Source organism: Rhincodon typus, chromosome 3 (assembly GCF_021869965.1).
Source record: "Rhincodon typus isolate 14 chromosome 3, sRhiTyp1.1, whole genome shotgun sequence".
In the NCBI taxonomy this organism is placed as follows: Eukaryota; Metazoa; Chordata; class Chondrichthyes; order Orectolobiformes; family Rhincodontidae; genus Rhincodon; species Rhincodon typus.
The window spans coordinates 77977299-78001429 of record NC_063334.1 but is presented as its reverse complement, the minus strand read 5'-3'; the positions used below and the strand labels follow the sequence as shown (position 1 = coordinate 78001429).

The window sequence follows — 24131 nt, the reverse complement described above, 5'->3', positions numbered from 1 at the left end:
ATGTTGCAGGCAATAATGAGAGTGCTGGAGCATGAGCCTTGGTGGGAGGTGATTACTGCAACAGGGATAGAGTGAGTTTGAGGTAGCAGAGAAAAGATTACCCTGGAAGACTGGAGAAGGACATAGGCCTTCTTCCTACATTGCAAGCCATTCTTCCTGATGGCTGAGACTGCTTTAATCAGGGGGCATCCTCAGATCAGACTGGCATGGTATGGTGTTGTGGCCTCCACTGCTGCTTCTGTGAGAGGAGGACGTCCCACATCAGCACCGCCATCCAGTAGGTGCTCCAGGACCCTGCCACAAAGTGAGGCAAAAATTTTCCCCATCTATTATGTCTGGTGTACATGTTAGGAACTATGCAGGGCAGATCTCGACTTAGAGTTTAGCTGGCAGCACAACGGGCTTTTAAAGATTGCGCACAACAATGCTAGTGTTTAAGCAGATATCTACTGAGCTGTTGTGGGAATAGTATTTGGTAGGATGCAACAGTAATTAGATGTGGTCAGGTGCTGTAGGTAATTTATGAGGTGTGTTTGGTAAGATAGGGCAAGAAAATTGACAGTGAAAAACTCTACAAAAGACTCAACACGGCTCGGATTTAGCCAAATAAAGTAAGATTCAGCCCAACATTTTGAGTCCAATCAATCCCTTTCATTTTCAGAGGAGTTCACGGATAACAATTATCAATGGGATGTTTGGCTGATTTTTCTCTCCCAAGTTCAATGATGCATTTTTAGAGTCTGGAGGTTGTTCTAGCTGTCCCAGAAAAGATCATCTAATTCCTCACGAGATAAATACCAACTCACCCCAAGGGAGTAAACACATAACCTGGTCTGTACAGCTTAGCACCACAAGATATGATGTATTTAAGGACAAAACCACAGTAATGTATTTGTTGTAATTACTTATTTTTTGTTCTTTAAAGGGCACGCTGGAAAGGTGGTGCTGGAAAAGACAGCATTTGTTTGTTGTCCATCATTGATCGGTCTTGAAATAGTGGCAGAAAGCCACATTCTTGAGGTGTTGCTGCCTATCTAGTGTAGGGTACATCACAGAACTGTTAGACAGGGTGTTACTGGTTTTTGGTCTAACAACTATGAAAGAAGGATGATATCGTTTCAAGTTAGAACAGTCTGGGGCTTGCTAGAAACTTGCAAGTAGTAGTATTGCTGCAGCTCTAGGTGGTATAGGTCATAGATAAGATACTCGCCACAGAATTCCCAGTATCTGACCTACTCTTGCAGCCACAGTTTTCATATTTTCATAACATTTTACAGATAACCTCCAGGAAGTTGACATTAAGTGATTCAACGATGGCAATGCCTTTGAATGTCATTTTCTCCTTTTCACACCTATCATTTGTATCTTTTCTAGATCTCCATCTTTACTGTACTACCATAGCACTGCCTTTACTGTGGGCATTCTCACCACCTGCTCCACTTGATCCTCCTGCTTCTCTGTCAACACCAAAAAAAACCCATTTTCCTACCCCTTTCAATTCTGAAAATAGTCATATTTGATTCGAATGCTAACTTTGTTTCTCTCTCCACAGATGCTGCCAGACCAGCAAGTTTTCTTTCCAGCATTTACTCTTTTTATTTCAGATTGCCAACATTTACAGTAGTTTACTTTTATTTGAGTTGTCGATGGGACTGCATTCTATACAACCATCAGCAAATGTCCACGTCTGATATCATAATGAGGGGAACATACATGAGGCAACTCAAACACTCAGCTGAGTGAAATGATTGCAAAGTCAAAACTGCGTTCCCAAATACCACAGATAACCTTTCCTTCCTTGCTAAACAAGGATTTATTCACCTCTGCCTTAAAAATATTCAAGGACTCTGCTGCAAACATCTTTTAAGGAACAAAGACTCATGGCACTCTGAGAGGAAAAAAAATCACCTCATCTGTTTTAAATGGGTCATCTTTGATTTTTAAATAGTGACACCTGGTTCTAGATTGTACCACAAAAGAAAACATCCTCTCCACACTGACCCTGTCATTAGACCCCAGGATCTTATCTGCTTCAATCAAGTTCCATTTTATTCTTCTAATCTCATAGATTATAAAAGCAAGGAGGCTATGTTGGAGCTGTGCAGGACTTTGGTGAAACCACAGGTGGAGCACTGTATACAGTTCTGGTCACTGCATTGTAAGAAGGATGTAATTGCACTGGAGTGAGTGCAGAGGGTATTTACTAGGATATTGTCTGAGATGCAGCCATTTAGATAAGAAGAGAGGCTGGAAAAACTCAGGTTGTTTTCTTTAGAGTAGGCCCAGCAAGCCGAGTGTGGACCCAATTGAGGTGTGTATGATTATGCAGGGCAGGGTGGCAAGAAAGTAACTGCTCTCCTTGTTGACCTTCAACTAACAAGGAGACGTAATTTTAAGATGAACAACAAGAGGTGCAGAGGGGATTTGAGGAAAACATTTTTACCCAGAGGGTGGTGGGAATCTAGAATGCACTGCCTGGGAGGAGAACTGAGGTGAGAAACATCGCAACACTTAAAAAAGTATTTGCTTGAGCACTATATATCATAACATTCAAGGCTATAGGCCAAGTGCTGCAAAGTACTGTAAATTCAGAATAGGTTTGTTGTTAGTGCAGATTCAGTGGGTCAAAGGGCCTGTTCTGTACTGTATGATTCCATGATTCCAGCAGATAAAAACTGAGCTTGTCCAATCTTTCCTCACAAGACAAACCACTCATTCCAGGTGCTACTGTGGTACTTCTCTGAACTAATTCCTACATATTGATATCCTTTGTCAAATAAGATAACAGGTATGGCGCACAGTGTTCCAGATGTGGTCTCACCAGTGCATGAAATAACTGAAGCATAAACTCCCTATTTTTGTACACAGTTCCTATTATGATACATGACAACGTTAGCTTCCCTAATTACTTGCCTAACCTACATAACCTTCAGCAACTCACGTACCAGAATACATTGATCTCTCTGCATCTCAGAGCCCTGCAACCTCTGGGAAGGTCATTGATGAAGCAACTGATGATGGTGGGACACTGCCCCGAGGAACTTCTGCACCAATGTCCGGAGCTGAGAGGATTGACACCAATAAGCAAAACCATCTTCCTTAATGCTAGATATGACTCCAATCATTAAATAATGTTCCTGGTGATTCTTATTGACTTCAATTTTGCCAGAGGCTTCTGGCCTGACTGAGTCTAATTCTGCCTTGATGTCAACCACTTTCATTTCATGTCTTTTGTTCAGCTCTTTTTTGCCTATGTTTAGAATAAAGCTTAATGAAGCCAGGAGCTGAAGGCATGTTGAGCACTGGTAAGTAGGTATTGCTGTGCAAGTGCTGCTTGGTAGCACTGTCAATGAGAATATCCATCACTTTGCTGATGTTTAAGTGAAGACTAATGTGGTAGTAACTGGCACGACTGGATCTGTCCTGCTTTTGCGTAAAAGACATTCTTGGGCAATTTTCCATGTTGTCAGGGAGCATCCAATGTTGTACTCTCTTTTACATATTGCTGGTAGCCAGTGGTGAGGGCTGAAAATAAGAAGTGAACTACTGCACAAAAGCAGAAAGCATGCTAACTCTCCTTGTCCAGACACCAAAGGCATCATGTCGAGCTAACATTGCTCAAGAGTAGAAATCAAAGTTCCTATAATTATTTCAGCACTCTTGTCATTTTTCAATGGATCATTTGCATAATCATGACACAATTTAACTTTGTTAAAATAGCTAATCAGAACTACTGGTAAACTATCTTAAAATTAGAAAACATACCAGAATGCCATCTGTTATTGATGCATTAGAACAACCTGCATAGCAAGCAGAAAAGTACTGGACATGATTTGCACCACATACTGGATTGAAGTAAGTACGAATGCAATTACAGTCCTTATTACAAGGTGCCATCAAATCGATATTTTCTGCAGTGCTGTTACTGTGGGACAATATGGGGAGAAAGAAAAAGATAATGTTTTTCATAGTTCACATAAAGTTACAGATTAACATTGAAGGATGAAGTCCTGTTCCTTCAGCAATGGCTTTTGTATAAGAACCATTGTCCTTAGGATGCCATTGGTGTTGGTTTTGCTATTAATTTAAGCATGGCGTCCAAATGAACAATCAATATTGCTTAGGATTAACAGGTTGCTCCTAAATAACAATAAACATCTGTCTTATTTTTGTGTGAGATGATTCAAGATTATCCTCGAGCACAGGTAAGAAAATCCCCCTTCCTGGTCCACCTGTAACAAAAAATTAAGATAAGGACTTGAAAATTACTATTCTATGGATTTAATTATCTGCATAAAACATATAGGACCAAAAATCAATTTGCGCTAGGCTTATCCAAGTAAAATTCTTGATGAAGTCACAAAAGTTGATGGAAGAAATGCTATCTATGGATTTTGAGGAAGTGTTTGACAAAATGCTGTATTAAAGTTTGTTTAAAAAAAATGAGACTGTGGAATAGGAGGGTCAGCGTCAGTCTGGATAAAAATTAGCATAAGGCAGAAAAAAATGAGCAGGTTGTAGTCAATGTTTGTTTTTCAGACTGAAGGATGGTAGATACTGGTGTTTTCCAATAGTCAGTACTGAGTAAAACTTCAAAATTTGATGATGATACCAAATTTTGAAATATGACATTGAGGATGATACCAAACAAGTAAATGACATTGATGGGTGAGCAGAATGGGGCAAGAGATAAATGGAATTTAATAGAGAGAAGTGTGAGCTGATGCATAAGAAGAGACAATGTACCAGAATGGTTCCAGGAATCAGGATCTTCAGCCACAAGATTAGGTTGGAGAAATGAGGATTGTTCAGTTTGAAACAATGGAAATTGAGGGCAGATTTGATAGAGGTGCTTCACGATGACATACAAGCCATGATCCTCACCAATGGGTCCACCACAGACCCAATATGAGTGCAAACTGGGGTCAAGCAGGCTGTGTCATTGCACCAACGTTCCTCTCCATTTTCCCCACCACATCACTCCACCCCATCTCCATGAAGCTCCTTGCTGGTGTAGAGCTAATCTTCAGGTCAAGCAGAGAAACTGTTCAGCCTTCATTATCTCTAAGCCAGAACCAAGAGACCCACAAACTTGTTATCGAGCTGCAGTATGTCGACAAATCCCGCATGTGCACGCACTCAAAGGCCGAGCTACAAACCATTATCGACGTATTCACTGAGGCATATGAGAGAATGGGCCTCAGATTAAATATCTGGAAAACAAAGGGTCCCTACCAGCCCACATCTGCCCCCAAACATCAAAATCCATGGCGAGCCCCTGGAAAAGGTGAGTCATTTCCCATACCTCGGGAGCCTCCTTTCAGTGCAAACAAACATTGACAATGAAATCCAACACCGACTCCAATGTGCCAGTGCTGCCAGAGGAACAGAGTGTTCGAAATCCGAGACTTCAAACCCAGCACCAATCTCATGATTTGCAGAGCACTACAGTCCCTACTTTCTGGTGTGCATCAGAAATATGGACAATGCATAGCAGACACCTTAAGTCCCTGGAAAGTTATCATCAGGGCTGCCTTCACAAAATCCTGCAAATCGACTGGCAGGATAGGCATCCTAACGTGTACAACATTCCCAGGCCAATATCCCCAGTATCGATGCACAATCATGTGTGACATGATTGGTTGCGATGGGCTGGCCGCAATGTCCGCATTCGCAACGCAAGACTCTACTTTGAGCTCCATAATGGTAAGTGATCACTGGGAGAGCAGAGGAAATGCTACCAGGACATCCTGAAATCCTCCCTAAACAAATCAACATCCCCACCGATATGTAGGAATGGCTTGCCTTTGAATGCACAAACTGGAGAAAAAGCATCTGCAAAGGCACCAACTATTTTGAATGTCAATGAGTGGAGTACCTGGAGGCCAAGCGCAAGCAACAGAAAGACCACACGGAATCCAGAGTGTCCCACACAGCCCCTCCTGAAACACAACCTCCCCCATCTGCGGCAGAATATGCAGCTCCCAGATTGGAATATTCAGCCACTGCAGAACCCACTGAAAGCCTCCCAGCCTCCACCCCAGAGTGGAAGCAAGGTATCCTCAACCCTAAGGGACTGCCAAAGAAGAAGACGACCAGCCGTGACAGGTGTAGACAATGAATACAATGAAAAGCAATGAAATGTTCTTTTGGCTGATGGTTCAAGGACAAGAGAACACTGAAGCTGAGGAGGATATGACGAACAATTTTCTTCCACAACAAATGGTAATGTCTGGAACTCACAACCTGTAAAGTTGGTGGAAGTGGAGATGATTAATGATTTTAAAAAAAACAAATAAATTTGAAATAATATTCAGCTGTACAGGCTAATAAAAAATACAGACCATTCAAAAGGACATGAAACTTTTGCATGTGGAAATGGTGTGCTCATGTCAAAGGTCCCTGTAGAAAATTAGGTTACTCTGAATGTAGCTGACAGGGATTTTGAAATTCAAACCTGTTTACCGACACAAACATAGAAAATGCAGGAAATAGTCAGCAGGTCCGGCAACATCTCTGGAGAGAAACAGAGTTAACGTTTCGAGTGCAGTATGAGTGAGTGAGAGAGATAGAGAGCACAAAGCAAGAATAATTCACAAGGATAAACTGCTGAAATGTGTAGAACAATTAGTGAGAGAAACTCAGCTGAAGTTGTTATTTGTTGCCGGTTCAAGTGAGATTTACTGCTGGACTTGGGGACTGTGGTTACTCTTTTTAGTCTGTTTTGGGAAAAGTTTCTCTGTCTTATTGCAGACTGAATATATTAACTCAATTGACTATATTTTTTCACTGATGATAATTCATATTTTAAATACGGTACTTTAATATCCCTTTGATATTAAAGGTCCACTCTTTATTGAATTCAGCAATTAAGAGTGGGCCTGACGTCAACATTAGATTTACAACCAATTGGCAACTGATGCTACAGCAAATGCCAACATGTTAAAGGAGTATATGTTCCCTTTCTATCTTCTTAGACTGTCCCTTGAGATGGAGGAAAACTTTCTTCTACTCCGATGTTGTGAGATGAACTTGATATCTGTCCTTGCTGAGAGGAAGCTCACAAAGTATGGGAATTGATTCACTTTGTTCAATGGCTGACTGTGGCTCTGGATATTTGTTGGGTAGTGTTGCATTGGCAGGAGCCAGCTAATACAGGATCTTTGTCTTCCAGATGTTCAGTTTAAAGTCCATTCCTTCATATGCCTCAGTAAATGCATCAATGATAGTTTGAAGCTTGGTCTCTTGAGTGTGTACAGACAAGCGCAGTTTGCATATTACAACATGATGATAGAGGCTGGGGTGGACTTTATTTGGGACTGGAGGCAACACAGTTTGAATAGTTTCCTACTCATCCTCTAAATTAGCTTGACATCAGCAAGAGGCTTCATAGTTAAGGGGTGGAGTGTTGCAAAAAAAAAGACGACTACTGGCACAATGACAGAATCTTACTTGGCCTCAGTTTGCACATGTATTGGGTCTCTGGTGGATCCATTGGTGATCCATTGTGCAGCAGGCATGAATGGTCAATGGACTTCTACAGGCAGCAAATTTGGACAGAACACTCCAAGTCCCTCCCAGAGTCAAAGGTCTTTGTGAGAACAAAAAAAGCCATGTGTGTAGATTGCTGCTGCTCTATGAACTTTTCTTGGGCTTGTTTTGTCACGGAGACCATGACCATTATACCTCTTGATGGACAGAATACACATTGTGACTCTGGCAGAAGATCTTCAGCCACTGGGAGGGAACAACTGAGGAGGATTTGTGCAGTGATCTTCCCTGTGGCTGATAGCAGGGAATACCTCTCTGTGATTACTGTATTCTGTTTTATCTCCATTATTGAAGGTGATCACAAAACAGCATCTTGGAGATGCCCTGGAAATCTCCATCCAAATGAGAGAGATGAGGACATGTATATGAGCCAAGTGTACTTTTCTAACTCCATTTCAGTATTTCAGCAGGGATTCCATCTGCCTCACCTCCGGGTGCTTCAGTTTCCTCCTACAGTCCAAGGATGTGCAGGTTAGGTGGATTAGCTATGGTGAAAATGCCATACAGGATTATGGGGATGGGCTGAGGCTGGGTGGGATGCTCTTTGAAAGGTTGGTGCAGATTCAGTGGGCCGAATGGCCTCTTTCTGCACTGTAGGGATTCTTTATTTCTATGATCAGTGGTCTTGTTGGTTCTGAGCCATTGAATAGACTTTCATCTTCATGATGGGCTGGGATTATGCTGCGATATTGGCAAGTAGCATAATGTAATTGGGTATTGGGCACTCACGCTGATGACAGAGTTTCCATTTTGAGGAGATTCATGAAATGCTCTTTCCGACAAGCACTCACTGCATCTACATTTTTGATGAAAGCCAGTCCAATCTTAGCTTTCAGTGGGTTAGGCTGCTTGGCCATACATGGTCTTAAAGGTGCTGAAGAATCCATGTATGCATGGCTGTTGGTAAGTTGATGTATTTCATGCAATCTTTCTGTCCACCATCTGCTTTTTAGGAGACGGGGTCTTACTTGATGGACCTCAGCCTTCATGTGTCCGTCAATCTGCTTTTGTTCCTTTGGGTTTTAGTTTCCAGTACAGGAACATCTCATACTGTAAACTGGTTTAATGAAAATGATCAGGAGACTTTGGAACTACTAAATCACAAGTGCAAGGTGTTCCTGAGATGTTCTCCATTGCATTTGTGATATTATAATGAAATGTGTAATCAACCTTACATAAGGAATTACTGAATTTGAAGATGCCTTCACCAACATTGGCTATTCATATAAGGCCATTGGTTTTCTTGAAGCACAGCACTGGGGCTCCAAGTACTTGATACCTGGCATTGTGCTCTACAGCTACCTGTTCCTGTTGGTTTGTGACCATCTGTCTAATGGGTCTTCTTCTTAACTGTGTAAACAGGACTTCTATCATTCTTTGCACCTCCTTCATCAAGACGTGTAGTGTCTAAAAACCTTGGAGCTTGTGCTCATCCCTGCTGTGCCATTCTTTACCTTTACCCAGGTCGGATTCTCTTTGACCTGCCTTACTGTGATTGTTACACTGCACATCCCATTTCACAATTGCAGGCTAGCTTTAAAGTGATGCTAGTTACTCATGATGATGGCCCCCTGCTGATGAATCTAGCCAATGAACAGTGCAGATAGTATTCTTTGGCAGCAGAGTTCATTCAAATATCTAGTCAGCTCAACGTTGGTGTGCTGCCTGCATTGCAAGCAATGGGCATAACTGAAATACGTCTGTCAAACCCTGTTGCTGTTTTTAAGGGCTGCACAATTAGTTGTCCCTCCCCAATTTCCATGCTAGAAATCTCTGTGCATCATGATTCAGTTATTCCTCCCCAGTTATGTTTCACCTGAACATTATGCCTGATCCTGATTGTGTGCAAGACCACAGAAGATCAACTAGTTAAATTATTTCTATTAAATGATGAAAATATTAACCAGTCCCACATCTTGCACCAGAAGTTTACACATTGTGATAATCACAAACGTGATTTAAAAGACATTTCAGATAGTAAATATGGAAAAATTAAAATAATTTCATATTTACTTACAAATTATAGTCCTGGTTGACTCCAGCAAATGGCTGATTTGAACATTGAGCAAAAACAAAAACTAAAGCAGAAAGCAGTGATAATATGCATGTGGCTGCACTCATTCTCATCACATTTCGACACTGAAGTTTCAGTTTGGTAATGATGAGCCCACCAATAATTTGACCAATAAAAGCTCCGGGGATAAGTACTGCTCCTTAAAAGTAAAAAATTAGAAACAATTATATCATTGTCAGGCCACATGGTTCACTGGAAATACCTGTGTACTTTCTGCAGAAATACTTATCTGCTACTACCACAAATATCTCTTAATAACAGTGATATAAATTTGTTCACAAAGCCATTCATGGTGTGTCTGGCTCACATCAGTTCGGTAAGTAGAATATCAACAATTTCTAAATAAAAGTCACATTAGTTACTACATACAAGCATTAGGATGTTGTGAATTTAAAAGAAAGAACTTTTCATTTTGAAATATTTATATGCTTAAGTGTGCCTTGTCTTTTCTATCACCAGATAATGTAAAATTATTTCTGCAAGGATAAAAACAAAGAATAACATTCTGAATGGTCAATCAGTTAGAATCTTCATTAACCCTAATTCAATCTGGATAATTCTCCAAATCTCCGGTACAGTTGCAGTGGCAGATGCAGTCGTAAGCTGGTTGTAAGGGATGTTCAGCTCAACAAGATCTAAATTAAGTCTATCCCTGTCAGACATTCTACTCATGGAATGGGCAAGACCACAGGTGGTCAGGAGTGCATAACAAAAACAATCTAATTCAAAATTTTGGAGTGATAACAGGAATTACCATAGGTTTCAAAAATGATTGTTTCTGGCAATAAGTATGAGGAACTCATGGACTTCTTTTGTTACTAAAATTCAGACCATCTGATCAGCTGCCAGAGCCACTTCCTTCTCTTCCACTAGCTCAACAGGGCAAAAGTCCCTGTACATTACTGTACAGTTTCCATCCTAGCTCCCATCATGCCTTCTCAAAGCACATTTTGTGCATGAGGTCCTCCTCCTGTCCCCTCAACTTAATTCCCACTGCAATGCTGACCATCCAAATTCTCTTCATGGTCTTCACATTTGGTAACATTGTTCATTTTTTTTTGAGAAATGGTTGTTACTCTGTGCTTAAAATCTGGTGCCACTCCCACTTCCCTTAATAAACCAACCCTTCGCCTCACTGATTGATTGATTTATTGTCACGTGTACCAAAATACAGTGAAAAGCTTTGTTTACATGCAGTACAGGCACTGTCCTTGCAAATTACCATCACATCTCCAATCTCTCTTTACTTTCAGTCCTTGAACATAATCGCCTCCCAATTCCATGCCTGTTTTTTCCTCAAACTTCACATGTGAATCTCTTAAATTAGATTTTTACCTCTGTCATAGTACATGAACAATTCTTATCAAAGCCACAAATGACAGCCTATATATATATATCTCCATCCCGGTCCCTACGTTTTGACACAGTTGACTGCATCAAACTCTTGTAATGCCACTCTGCTGTCGCTAGGTGGGTGAGACTGCACTCGCCTGGTTCTATTCTTATTTATTAAATCGTATCTGAGTATTGTTCTTGATAGCTTCTCCTCACATTTTCAAACCATCATCTTTGGTATCTCCCTAGGATCTCCACTTGACCCTCTCCTATTTCCCATCTACCAGCTGCCTCTTTGTGACATTATTGAACAGCACATATACACTGACAACACCCATCTCTACCTCACCAACTCTTTCAACTCCTCCACGATTGCTAAATTATGAAACTAAATTTGTCAGCCATTGTCCTCAGTCACTGCTCCAAATTCTGCTCTCTAACTACTGACTCCATTTGTCTCCCCTAACAGTCTGAGAACAAGCCAGACCATTTGTAATAGACACAAAAATGATAGAAATATTTAGCAGGGCTGGTTGCATCTGTGAAGGGAGAAACAAGGTTAACGTTGTTAATGTTAATGATTGTGACCTTTCATCAGAACTAATTGGAACACAGAGGTCAAATTAGACCCTGAGATGAGCTTCCAAATACATATCTGTGACATTCCTAAGGCTGTCAATTTCAACATCCCTAACATTACCTGACTTCAGCCATGCCGCAGATTATCTGCTGTTAAAATCATCAATCATGCTTTCATTAAATAAGAACCTACAAAATTGCAGCAGGAGTAGACTCCTTCAGCCTGGTCAGTCAGTCACGATGATTATAGCTGATCTTCAAACTCAAGTGCATCATGCTTCTCACTCCCCATATCCCCTAATTTCCTGACAGATGAAATATCCAAATGCAATTGTTGCTCCTAGTTATTCCTACTAGAAGATCTGCTGCCGTGATATACCACACTCACAACAAGATCTGGACAAAATCCAGGCTTGGGCTGACAAGTGGCAAGTATCATTCATGCTACACAAATGCCAGACAATGAATATCTCCAACAAGAGACAATCTAACTACCGTCCGTTGACATTCAACAATGTTACCATCACAGAATCCACCACTATCAACATCCTTGGGTTTACCATTCATCAGAAACTCAAGTGGACTCATCATATAAAAACAGTGGCTACAAGATCAGGTCAGAGGCTGGGACTACTGTGGTGAGTAACTTTCCTCCTGGCTCCCCATAGCCTGACCACTATCAAAAGGCAAAGGTCAGGTATGTGATGGAAAAGTCCCCACATGCCTGGATGAGTGCTGCTCCAACAACACTCAAGAAGTTTGATACCATCCAGGACAAAACAGCCCACTTGATTGGCACCAAATCCACAAGCATCCACCCCCTCCACCACCAACGCTCAATAGCAGCACTGTGTACTATCTACAAGATGCACTGTAGAAATTCACCAAAGATACTTAGACAGCATCTTCCAAATGCATGACCGCTTCCACCTAGAAGGACAGATACCTGGAAACAGCACCAAGTGCACATTCTTCGCCAAGCTACTCTTCATATCACAATTCCTTCATTGTTGCTGGGTCAAAATCCTGGAATTCCTTCCCAAGGGGCATTGGTCAAACTACAGGAGGTGCACCGCAGCAGTTCAAAAAGGCAGCTCACTGGCACCTTCTTAAGGGCAACTAGGGACTGGCAGTAAATGCTGACCAGCCACTGATGTCCAGGTCCAACATTTATCTGGTGTCATCCTCGCACATTGACTATAGCTCATCTGAAATCATCATCATTTAAAATCATGGCTCATTATTTAAAATCACATGGGATTCGGAGTGGGCTAGCTAGATGGCTACAAAACTGGCTTGGTCATAGAAGACAGAAGGTAGTGGTGGAAGGGTGTTTTTTCAGAACGGAGACTGGTAACTAGTGGTGTTCCAGTGGGGTCAGGCTTAGGTCCTCTGTTGTTTGTAGTATATATAAATGATCTCGAGGAAAATGTGGGTAGTCTGATTAGTAAGTTTGCAGATGACATGAAGATTGGTAGAGTTGCTGATAGTATCGACAATTGTGAAAGGATACAACAGGATATAGATAGATTGGTGACTTGGGCACAGAAATGGCAGATGGAGTTTAATCCAGACAAATGCGAGAAGATGCATTTTGGAGGATCATATTTGGGTGTGAATTACACTGTTAATGGCAGAATCCTTAGGGACATTAACATACAGACAGATCTGGGTGCGCAGGTCTACAGTTCTTGAAAAGTGGCAACACAGGTGACCAAAAGTGATTAAGAAGGCATATGGCATGCTTGCCTTCATCAGTCGGGGCATGGAGCACAAGAGTTGGCAAAATATGTTGCAGCTACTTAAAACCCTTGTTAGGCTGCATTTGGAGTATTGTGTTCAGTTTTGGTCACCACACTACCAGAAGGATGTGGAAGCTTTGGAGAGAGTGCAGAGAAGGTTCATCAGGATGTTGCCTGGTCTCAAGGGCATTGGCTATAAGGAAAGGTTAAAAAGACTAAGATTGTTTTCACTTGAAAGACAGTGGCTGACAGGAGACCTGATAGAGGCCTACGAAATTATGAGAGTCATACACAGGGTGAATAGCCAGAGGCTTTTTCCCAGAGTTGAAGTTTCAGTTACAAGGGGGTACAGGTTCCAGGTGGGAGGGCAAAAGTTTAAGAGACAAAAACAGAAGTTGCTGGAAAAGCTCAGCAGGTCTGGCAGCAGCTGTGAAGAAAAAATCAGAGTTAACGTTTCGGTCTGGTGACCCTTCCTCAGAACTCGATTAAAAATTTAAGGGAGATGTGCGAGGAATGTTTTTCACGCAGAAGGTGGTAGGAGCCTGGAATGCACTGCCAGAGGATGTGGTGAAAGCAGGCAGGTTGGCGACATTTAAGAGGCGTCTGGATGGTTACATGAACAGGGAGAGAATAGAGGGATACGAACCAAATAAGGGCAGAAGGTTTGTTTTTTAGTTTGGTCTGTGCATGATGATCGGCACAGACTTGGAAGGCCAGGGGGCCTGTTCCTTTAACATACTTCTCTTTTGTTCTTTTGAAAACACTCTGATTCCTGTCATCCAACTATGCCTAAATTGACCCATCTTACTGTTGTCGTTTACTTTGCCCTCTAGAAGATATCTCTGTAGCTTTTCAGATCTGATCAAGGGATCAAAACACTAATAGTTCTTTCCCTGAATGACATTTTTAAGAGTTATTGTTGGTCTTGCAATTTCTATTTGATTTATAGTCATCGTATAGAATTTTTAGCAATCAAATTTCAAAGGCCTCTAATTTCTTCTACAAATTTTTACTGTCAACGTTCTGAGTTATACATGAAAACAGACAGAATGTAGCCATAGAATGTTCTCTTGTTAACGTTAACACAACCTTCATCGTCACCACACTATATTTTGCTCACTCCATCCTTCTAACTTCTGCAACACATCTGCCATTTTCTGTTATCATTCATGCTAAATAGAAAAATATATCTACAGCTCCAGTGTGACACCATCCACTCTGGTATCTTCTGATGTATTCCCTCTAACTACTATTGTTTTCAGCCTGTTTGGAGTTTATATTTATACTCAATCCATATTCTAAGCTTCTAGATTTTACTTTATCTCTGATACTTTTAGGGTATATTTGTTATGTTCTTGTCTCAAAGTCCAAGTATAAGTAACAAGTATATCAGATTCTTGGATTATTTTTTATATGTACAGACTGAATAATTTAGATGAGTGTAAACAGTCTGATTATACTGCCCTCTTTATTTGAAAAATACCTGTTTGTACTTCTTTTCACATGATGCTTGTGATTTGGTTCACATGAAAAGCTGTGTATAAAACTCATAGTTTTACTGTCAATGTTACGTTACAGTATCTTATTTATTATTTTTTGATGATCAATACAATTTAATGTGTTTTCCTATTCTATCAATTATATGTAATTTTGCTTTGTTATATATAGATATTTACTTAAGATTACTCTTACATAAATAGTCCATTTCTTGATCCTCTTCTATGTCTAAAATTAGTTCCATTTAGCTCAACCTTAAATAAACTCAACAATGAAGCATCCACAGTTCTCTAAACTCCAAACATTCCTTATTTTAGGAGGGATACAATTAAATTAGATGCAGTTAAGAGGAGGGTCATACGTAGATTCTAGGTTTTATAGATTTATATTAAGAAACAATCTAGTGCACATTTGCTGTATTGTCTCCAAGGTGAATATATCCATCCTTCAGTAAGCACACCAAATGTGCACAGTATCCTAAAAATTTAATAGGAATAGGGCACTGTATAGTTAGGTGATCAAAGACCTCTAATTTCTTCCACAAATTTTTACTGTCGACCAAAGTTTTGAGTTACACAGGAAACTGTCCTCTGCAACTGAGAATATAAGAAGGTTATGAAGTCTCCTGGCGTCAGGATTAAAGACATGATCTTGGGGCTAGATAGGAAATGGGACTCAGAGGAGAAAGATCCAGTTGCTACAATCCACATAATGACTTAGGTAGGGTCAAGAAATTGTGTCTGCTATGGGAGCATGAACAGTTGGGGGTTAACTAAGAAAATAGAGTGTTTAGAAAGGAAGAAGATGGGGGAGAAGCTGTGTTCAATAAGGATGAGATCATTACAGAAGCCAGAAATGAATTTGACTTGGTGCTGGAGGATGTAAAAATCAGTTTGGCTGAGGATAAGAAATAGCAAGTGAAGAAGACACCAGTGGAAATAATTCATAAGTCCTTTAAAAATTGCTACCCTGTAGGACAGAGTATACATTAAAAAGTGGACTTGTAAGAAAGGTATGGCAATAATCAATGATGGTTTTAATCTTCATATTGATTGGATGAATCAAATTGGAAAAGGAAGCCTTAGGTACATAAAACAGACTGTAATATCTCTTTAGGGCAGGGTGGCAGTGTGCATGGCACCAAGATTACCAGCTACTTATCTCTCATTAATAGCACTTGGGGCCTAAGTCAAGAAACAGGGCTGCCATAGAAAACCATCCTACTTCCTTCCAAATCCCCCTTCCCATGCCACTGTACCCAGTGGTGCTTTGGGTACTGAAGAACTGTAGGTCTCTAATGTGCAGACAGCTCCCAGGAAAGGGATTTCTATCACACTTAAGGTTTAATGCTGTGGGAGGCCTAACACTGACCAGTTAAGTGCCCAATGTGGAATTAAATAGCTTCAGATCTCCTACAGAAATATGATTCCAAATCATCACTCATTCTCCAATGTCACCTATGTTAAGTTACAAGCTTAATTTCCAAGGAGTTTGTAGCCTTCTTAATCTTCCTCCAAAATTTAGCATCCTATACCTACCTCTACTGAAGTTCATTTACCAATCATACAACCATTCTTCAAGTATATTAATGTTTTCTTGTATTTTGTCACAGTCTTCCACAGTATTAAGTATTTCTTCCAATTTCTGGAATCCTGGAAAATGCTGAAATCTATTTTTAAGGAAGTCTTAACAATGCATCAGAAATTCATAATGTGGTCTGACAAATCAACGTGGTTTTTCAAAAAGAATATAATATTTGACAAAGTTATTAGAGTTGTTTGAGGATATAACTAGTCAGCTAGAAAAAGGGGAACCTTTAGATGCAGTGCACTTGGATTTCCAAAAGGCATTTGAAAAGGTACCACACAGAAGGTTCATCTGGAAGCTGTGGGTAATAAATTAGCATGGTTAGTGGATTGCTTAATGGACGGGAAGCAAACAGGAAGAATGAATGGAGCATTTTCAAGTTGTCAGGTTGTGCCACATGGGCTAGGGCTGGGGCTTCAGCTACTTGCAATCAGTGTTAATGACATTGACTAAGACATCAAATGCAGTGTACATAAGTTTGCTGATAATGCAAACTTAGATAGGAATGCAAATTGTGAGGAGAAACAGATTAAGTGGATGGATTAACAAGGTGCAGATAATGCGTAACGAGTGTAAGACTAAAGTTATTCATATTGACAGTAAGAATAGAAAAGCAGAATTTTTTTAAAGGCATGAAACTTTTAAATGTGTTCACTCTAGGAAGCACTGGGGCACATGTAAAAGGAACACTGGATTTAGTGTGCAGATAAAGCAAACAACTAGGAAACCAAAAGGCATTTTGGCCTTTAGTTCAAGTGGCTTTAGTTCAAGAATAAGAAAGTATTACCAAAATTATACAGGGCTTTGGCAAAACCACATTTGGAGCACTATATGCAGTTTTAATTTCCACATTTAATGCAGGATTTACTCACACTGGAAGCAGTGCAACATAAATTTAGCACTAGATTGATCCAGGCAATGAGAAACTGAGTGAATTATATATTCTCTGGAGTTCAGAAAAATGAGAAGGTATCTAATTTTAACATATCAGATGCTGAAAGAGCTTGAGCAGTTAGACACAGAGTTATTTCCCCCAGTGGACGAATCTAGAACATGGGCCCCACATTCAGGATATGCAGCTGATCATCTGGGATTGACGTGAGGAGAAATTTCTAGCCCAGAGAGTTATATTTAAAGCCAAGACAGATAGTAAAAAAAAGACACATTTTTATCAAGGGATAATGGGAATGCGTGAAGTTCAGGCTAAAGATCAGCCATGATCGTACTGAATCGTGCAGCTGACTCAAAAACCTTATGGCAGATTCCTGCTCCTTTCTTTGTTATTTATCCTCTGATCCTTGAGTTCAACTAATTTTCTAAAATGGTACACAGTGGGTTCAGCATGGTATCTCGAGGAATATCACTTTCCAACTTTTCTCTGTCTCTTTCTCTCACTTTAACTCATTGATTATTTTTGTAGCCAGTTTATCTATTTCGCTAATTGTTTCTAGACTGCACTTGTTCTGAAATTAGTTGTGATTAATTAGTAATGCAGTACCTTATTGTAGGCCTTTTGAAAATTCAGATGTAATTTCATGAAAGTTAAGGGCAATAGTCACAAAGCTAATGGTGAAATCTGACCAACAACTTCCGGTGAATTACAATTCCAGTGTATCTCATTTTCTTGACAAGCTACTGGCCAATTTGTATATAAATAAGAGGGTCCGTCAGTCATTCATCAACCAATATATTTTCAGCAACTTCTGATCAATTATCCCTTTTAACAAATTACTGAAATATTATCTGTTAAGAAAATAAATAAAACTGCTTACCTCCCAGAATTGCTGCTAGGCTAGCAGTTAGGCCAAATTGATTTTCAATGAATTTTGGCATAAATGTGACAAACCCAGTGATGACCATTGCTTCAGTAGTGCCTGCTATAACTAAGGACATGAAAACAGGGTTCTTCAACAATATCTGCAAGAAAAGAAATACTTAGCAATTAGTGAGTGCAGGCTTCTAATGGTTCAATAGATTAATATAATTTTCAATGTAGAGCTAACTATAAGTCTCTAGTTCAACCACAGTCTTAGCTACTGGAAATGTTACAATTGGTGTCATCCTTCGCTAGAGAGCGTGAACTCTTAACCTGAGTTCCAAATTCTAAATCTGATACAGCTGGACATCATGTTGTATGGACTTTAGGCAGGGACAGAATTGAGCTTAGTGATGGAAGATGTTGTCAACGATGCTATCAAATGGCAAATGCTCAACATTAACCTACTCAATAAGATTGCATTCTACCAGCACCATGCTGCTCCTGCAGGCCTAGCAGAATAGGGTGGATAGAAAACAGAGTTAATGTTTTGAGTCCAGTGACTCTTCATCAGAACTTTTATTGTCTGGGTTTACCAATGAACAAAGTCAATTTGGATGAGGGACTGAAAGACAGTTGATGGCTGTGCATCTGCATCCCTTCATATTCTGAAAGTGTGAAGAGAAGTGTGGGTGGAGGGGTTGCTAAGTCTAAGAAAAGAAATGCATGATTCAGTACAAAGTGATCAAGACAAAAAAAACAAAATATACATTATAATATCATTATTTCTTGTGGAATGGTTTATTCTGCCTCAAAAGTGCAGATATGATATGAATGGAAGAACTCTCAAACTCTTATTTAAAAACCAAAAGAACTGTGGATGCTGTAACTTAGAAACAAAAACATAAATTGCTGGAAAAGCTCAGCAGGTCTGGCAGCATCTATGGAGAGAAATCAGAGTTAATGTTCCAGGTCCAGTGACCCTTCCTCAGAGTTTTGGTAAGATTAGGGAGGGGTATGTTGATATTATAGAACACGTTAAGAATTATAGAATTCCTACAGTGTGGAAGCAGGCCATTGAGCCAATTGGGTCCACACTGACACTCTGAAGTGCATCCCACCCAGATCCACCCCACTACCCTATCCCTGCAACCCTGCATTTCCCATGGCTAACAGACCTTGCCTGCACTTTCCTGGGCGCTATGAGCAATTTAGCAGGCCAATCCAGGAGCACCCTGGCTTCAGAATGGTGGGGGACGGTTAGTACAGTGTATGAGCATTGCATCTCAAGTGCGAGGGGCTAGGAAGGCATGGTGAACAGGCATAGGCTCATGCAGACATGTTGTGTGGGAATCTGAGGAGCTGCAAAGCCTATGGATTCCACAGGAAGGGTTACTAGGAAGAGAATCTGGATGTTCAGGGCCTCACCAACATGTAGAATCAGAGGGTGGAAGTCACTGGCCAAACAGTGGTCACTGTTGCCTTCCACCATGCTGAAAATTGAAAATATGCAGTAGAAAATAAAATGTCTGTAACCATAAAAGAACTGGGCAGGTAAGTGACTCAACCTGTGAGGGAGGGGTCTTCAGGATACACTGATGTGAGGCCCTTTAGGGGAAACAACTGCACACACAGACCCATGCCATATACAGGACACAAACTGTGGGGTCCCCAATCCCTGGCCATTCTATAGCATTAGCTGTCTGTTTGCCCTGTACATCCCCAGTCCAGACATTGTGAACCGCCTCATTCACATGTTGCAGGTAAAGGGGCAAAGGTGTCAGCAGGACCTATTGCCCTGTACATGCTGTGCTCATCTTGCTTTCACATACTGCAGCAAGCTCTTGACACAGACAGCGATTCATGGTGCATCGTGGAAGCTCGTCACCATGCTGGCACAGTTGTATTTAGCGCTACAGAGAGACTCAAACAAACAGATGTAGAGGTGAAACTGCGAAACAGATACAAACGTGCAAATTCATGCGCACTACATTGTCAACATGCCATCAACGTGCTCTCAATAGGCTTTCTTCGTTTTATTCTTCCTATTAAATCTTAGTATCCTCCCTGGTTCTGCAGCTGGGTTGGAGGAAACCTGCTCAGCAGTGGACCCATTGGTCCGAGAGATTTGGACAGGCATTCTCAAAGCTGTTTGCGTCTGGACAGCCCAGACACGATGAGGGACTTCTTGCCAGAATCAAGCGAACCCTCCTCAGTTTCAACGTCCAAGGGTGACAGATGGTGGAGGAGGCGGAGGAAGAGGGGGAGGACAGGCACTACAGTCCAGGTGTGTGAACCTCTCTAATGGGTCCTGAGTGTACTGGGCATGGCTCCCCATGGTAGCTGCCAACCATGGATATAGCCAGATGATCATGAGTCGCTGGACTGCTGCAGCTTCTTGGCAATGAGGGACACTGCTTCCCAAATACCAGTCATTTCAGTTCTCACTGTGCATTCAGGCAAAGTTCCTTATCGTCCACACCACAGAGTCCACTCCTGCTGGAACTGAGCAGGTGCCTGGTCTCTGGCTGTCCTCTGAGTGCCAGTGACCTGGGGCACTTCTACCTCGGGCAGCTGTGCAGCTCTCACACTGAGGTGCTCACTAGATTATGCTTCCACATTTTCTAATGCTAATGTTCCCACCGAAATGTTGGTAACCGAGCTGGTCCGGGGCTTCAGAAGGCAGCCTGGCTGATGCTTTCCTCAATACTCTTGTCCTCGAGGTTGAGGAGGTGACTTCTGGCAGAGCAGCCCATTTCTCTGAGGACGGCATGCTGGTAGGATTTGCAAGGTCTTTTGGCAGATCTCTGATTTGTGGCAAGTTGTTCAGCAACAATACGTGGTAAGATGGGTATGGAATCTGATGTAGGGGACACCAAATAGGCAGGGTAGGTATTAAATGAGGTGAGTTTAGAAAGATATGGGGAGACATTTCACTTAGCCTTGCAGCAAGAATCCCTCCAAAAAATATGACACAACTCACACTTGTCCATTTAATTTATCCCCTTAGTTCGTGGTTAGTTCAGTTGCCTAGAAAGCTGGTTTGTGATGTAGAGAAATGCCAACAACGAGGGTTCAATTCCTACACCAGTTGAGGTTACCATGAAGGACTCAACCTCTCCCATTGCCTGAAGCATTGTGACTCTTGGGTTAAGCCAACATCAGCTGTCTTTCTCTAATGTTATACTTTGTTCCTGTTGAATTTTGCTACTGCTGTGTAGAATAGCTAATATGTTGTTACTAACTAGTGTTGATTGGTATCCTGAAAGGTTAATTTTTTTTCCCAGTAAACAACCTGTCCTGTTACGTACTCTGAAGTACATAGAATTTTTTCTCTCAACTACTCACTTAACTTCATCTTTCACTCCTTTCTTGGAAGTAAGAACTCTGACCGAGTTATAATTTCAAAAGACAAAGTTTGCATGTGTTGAATCTTGACAGTGAGTATTAGCAGACTGAAAGCTGAGCTCTATCCTATCCTCACTGTATGTGTGCTGCACTTACAAGTTCCAGTATAGATTTTATTGTGAGCAGGAACTCTGACTGATTGTTTCCCCTACTTCTTGTGCACAGGGCAATCCCTCTGCTGTTAACTCAATTGAAATCACCTAACATATCACATGCAAAGAATAAAATCACAGATTGTTCAGTGCCACATATGGCCATGCATTTGCTTCTAAAACATCAGGGTTATCTGATATAAAAACAGTTTTAATATTTTGTTCATTTATCACTATTTTCTCTTATCAATGTACATCTAACTTACTTGCCTTTTAAATTTGCAGATTAATGGAGATGGGTAAAATGAAACTATTACAAAATTAGCCTGACTTTCATTTGCTTCATTTTTCCCAATAGCACCATATCATTTCACGGTCTTAAAGGGACTGGATTGGCAAGAGAAATGACTCATCAGGAGGAGAAGAAGGAGGAGGAGGAGGAGGAAGAATAGGATGTGAAATTTAAATCAAATAACTGATTAATACAATTTGTAAGACTGCATTAAGAAGCAAAGCAGGAAGACACAGATGGTAGAGAAGGACAAAATAGACAGAATAGTTCGTTTTTCTGTCTTCAAGGCCAAAAATAGAAATGGAACTCACAGGCTGAAACATCATTTTACAACAAGTCAAGGATGGTAAATGGTTTTCAGACTTCATGTTATATTTTTGTTGGAGCCATGGAATTTTGCCATGAATTTCTGGCATTTTAACTATAAATGGTCTTCCCCTTCTTAGGCAGTCCTTCAAGACTGAGGATGACTTTCTCCTACCCCAAAATTATGGATCCTGAGGTGACTAAACGACAAATGATCCGCATACTCTGTCATAGGTGGGACAGGCAGTGTTTGATGACATGGGTGATTTGGATGCTTGAATTTGCGTACAGTCCTTCTGCTGTTTGAACTTGGGCTTCACCTGGGCTGGTTGGAGATGCTCAAAATGGATAACACCCTCACAAATACTTTTTCTTCAGTTTGGGGGATGTTAAGTGAGAAAATCCCATGAGACAGTGAGGATGTTGCATCGTTCCTGAGAGGATCTTGAAGCATTTCATCTTCCCTCCTGGTTACAGCTTTCCATGACATAGCTCAGAGTCGAAAATTTGCTTTGGAGCTCTTGTGTCAAGCATACAGACAATGTGCCCTATCCAGCACAGCTGATTAACTGTAATCAGTGCCTCTATGCTGGGGATGTTGGCCTGAGAGAGGATACTAACATTAGAGCACCTATTCTGCCATTAGATTTTGAGGATTTTGCAAAAGCATCCCTTGGTGGTGTTTTCTTGAGGGATTTGAAGCATCTGCTGTGTATTGTCCTCTCTCCATCACGTAGAGGAGGGTGGGTAACATAATTGTCCGGTAGACCGTGAGCTTGGTACTAGGTTTGAGGTCTATGTCATCAAACACTCCGTTCTTCAGATGGTCAAAAGCTGTGCTGGAACACTGGAGATGTTGCTGAATTTCATCATTGATGAGATATGTCCTCACTGACAGATTGCTCCAAGGTAAGAGAATTTGCTTCCCTGAAATTTAGCCTAAGGCAAATTTTAAATACGCCTCCATGAGTGGACAATGGTAGTCAGTCACTGAAACATAGTCACACGTGGCTACAGAGCTTCCTTCGCAGTGGAACAGAAGTTGATAACACAAAAGAAGAAATAAATGAAAACCAAGCTCTTTAAATATAGGACACAGTTAGAAAAATCTTAAAACTCACAGTAAAGCAAAGTTTTCAATGTATCTCCCAACAACACCATTTTACAGAGATTGAAATCAAGAAAAAATATACCTCTATATCAAATCTTTTAAGTTTGGCTAAACTGATTCTCCTCAGTTTCTGTCCTGTAAACTGTGAAGTCATCTTACATGAATATTCACAAACTGGGATCTTAACTTTCTCAGCGTTTACTATCCTGCAGCTTTCTAACTGAATACTCCTGATTTTGAAGTTGCACAGACTAAACCTTTCAGCTGTGACAACTGTGATTTCCTTTAGCCACTCTAAAGACTTCTTTCTAGGAGAGAAATGAGTCAATCTCCTCCAGACTGCTTCTAAAATTTCAATCTCCGTTCTTTCTAAACCAAAAGTCAACCCTTGATTATTCCAAACTGAAAATAAGTTAATAACCTTTAATGTTTAGTCTACCTGTCGTAAGCCACAACAGTGTAAATAATTTTCAATTAACACTCCAGAGGCTCCCTGCTCTCTAACACATAATGGGCAATATTACCATCTGATCCAGTCACTGGAAACAGCACAGCATATAAAAGTGGCAACCATGAAATACCAAGGTAAGAGTATCTAAATAATCAGTAGATAGTTCAAACATGCCTGCTTCAAAATGCTGCGTATTAATCTAAATAATACATTTAATGCTGCACTATGGAAAGCACAGCTATTAGACTGTTTACCTAGCATGATTGTAAGACATCAAATTATACATACAGGGATAACAAGGTGTAGAGCTGGATGAATACAGTAGGCCAAGTCTTTCATGGTTGGTAAAC

General features: G+C 40.8%; 1 protein-coding gene across 1 annotated transcript in view; it reads right to left on the bottom strand.

Moving 5' to 3' along the window:
- Window positions 1–2852: 2852 nt before the first annotated feature.
- LOC125481791 (solute carrier organic anion transporter family member 4C1-like) overlaps window positions 2853–24131 on the bottom strand; it is a 115506-nt gene continuing 94227 nt past the window's right edge. Inside the window, exons 6-9 of the mRNA XM_048593698.1 lie at window positions 18138–18299; window positions 9569–9764; window positions 3772–3925; window positions 2853–2891 (exon numbers count right to left, since the gene is read on the bottom strand). Coding sequence (XP_048449655.1) covers window positions 2853–2891; window positions 3772–3925; window positions 9569–9764; window positions 18138–18299 — 551 coding nt within the window. The remainder of the gene's footprint in view (window positions 2892–3771; window positions 3926–9568; window positions 9765–18137; window positions 18300–24131) is intronic.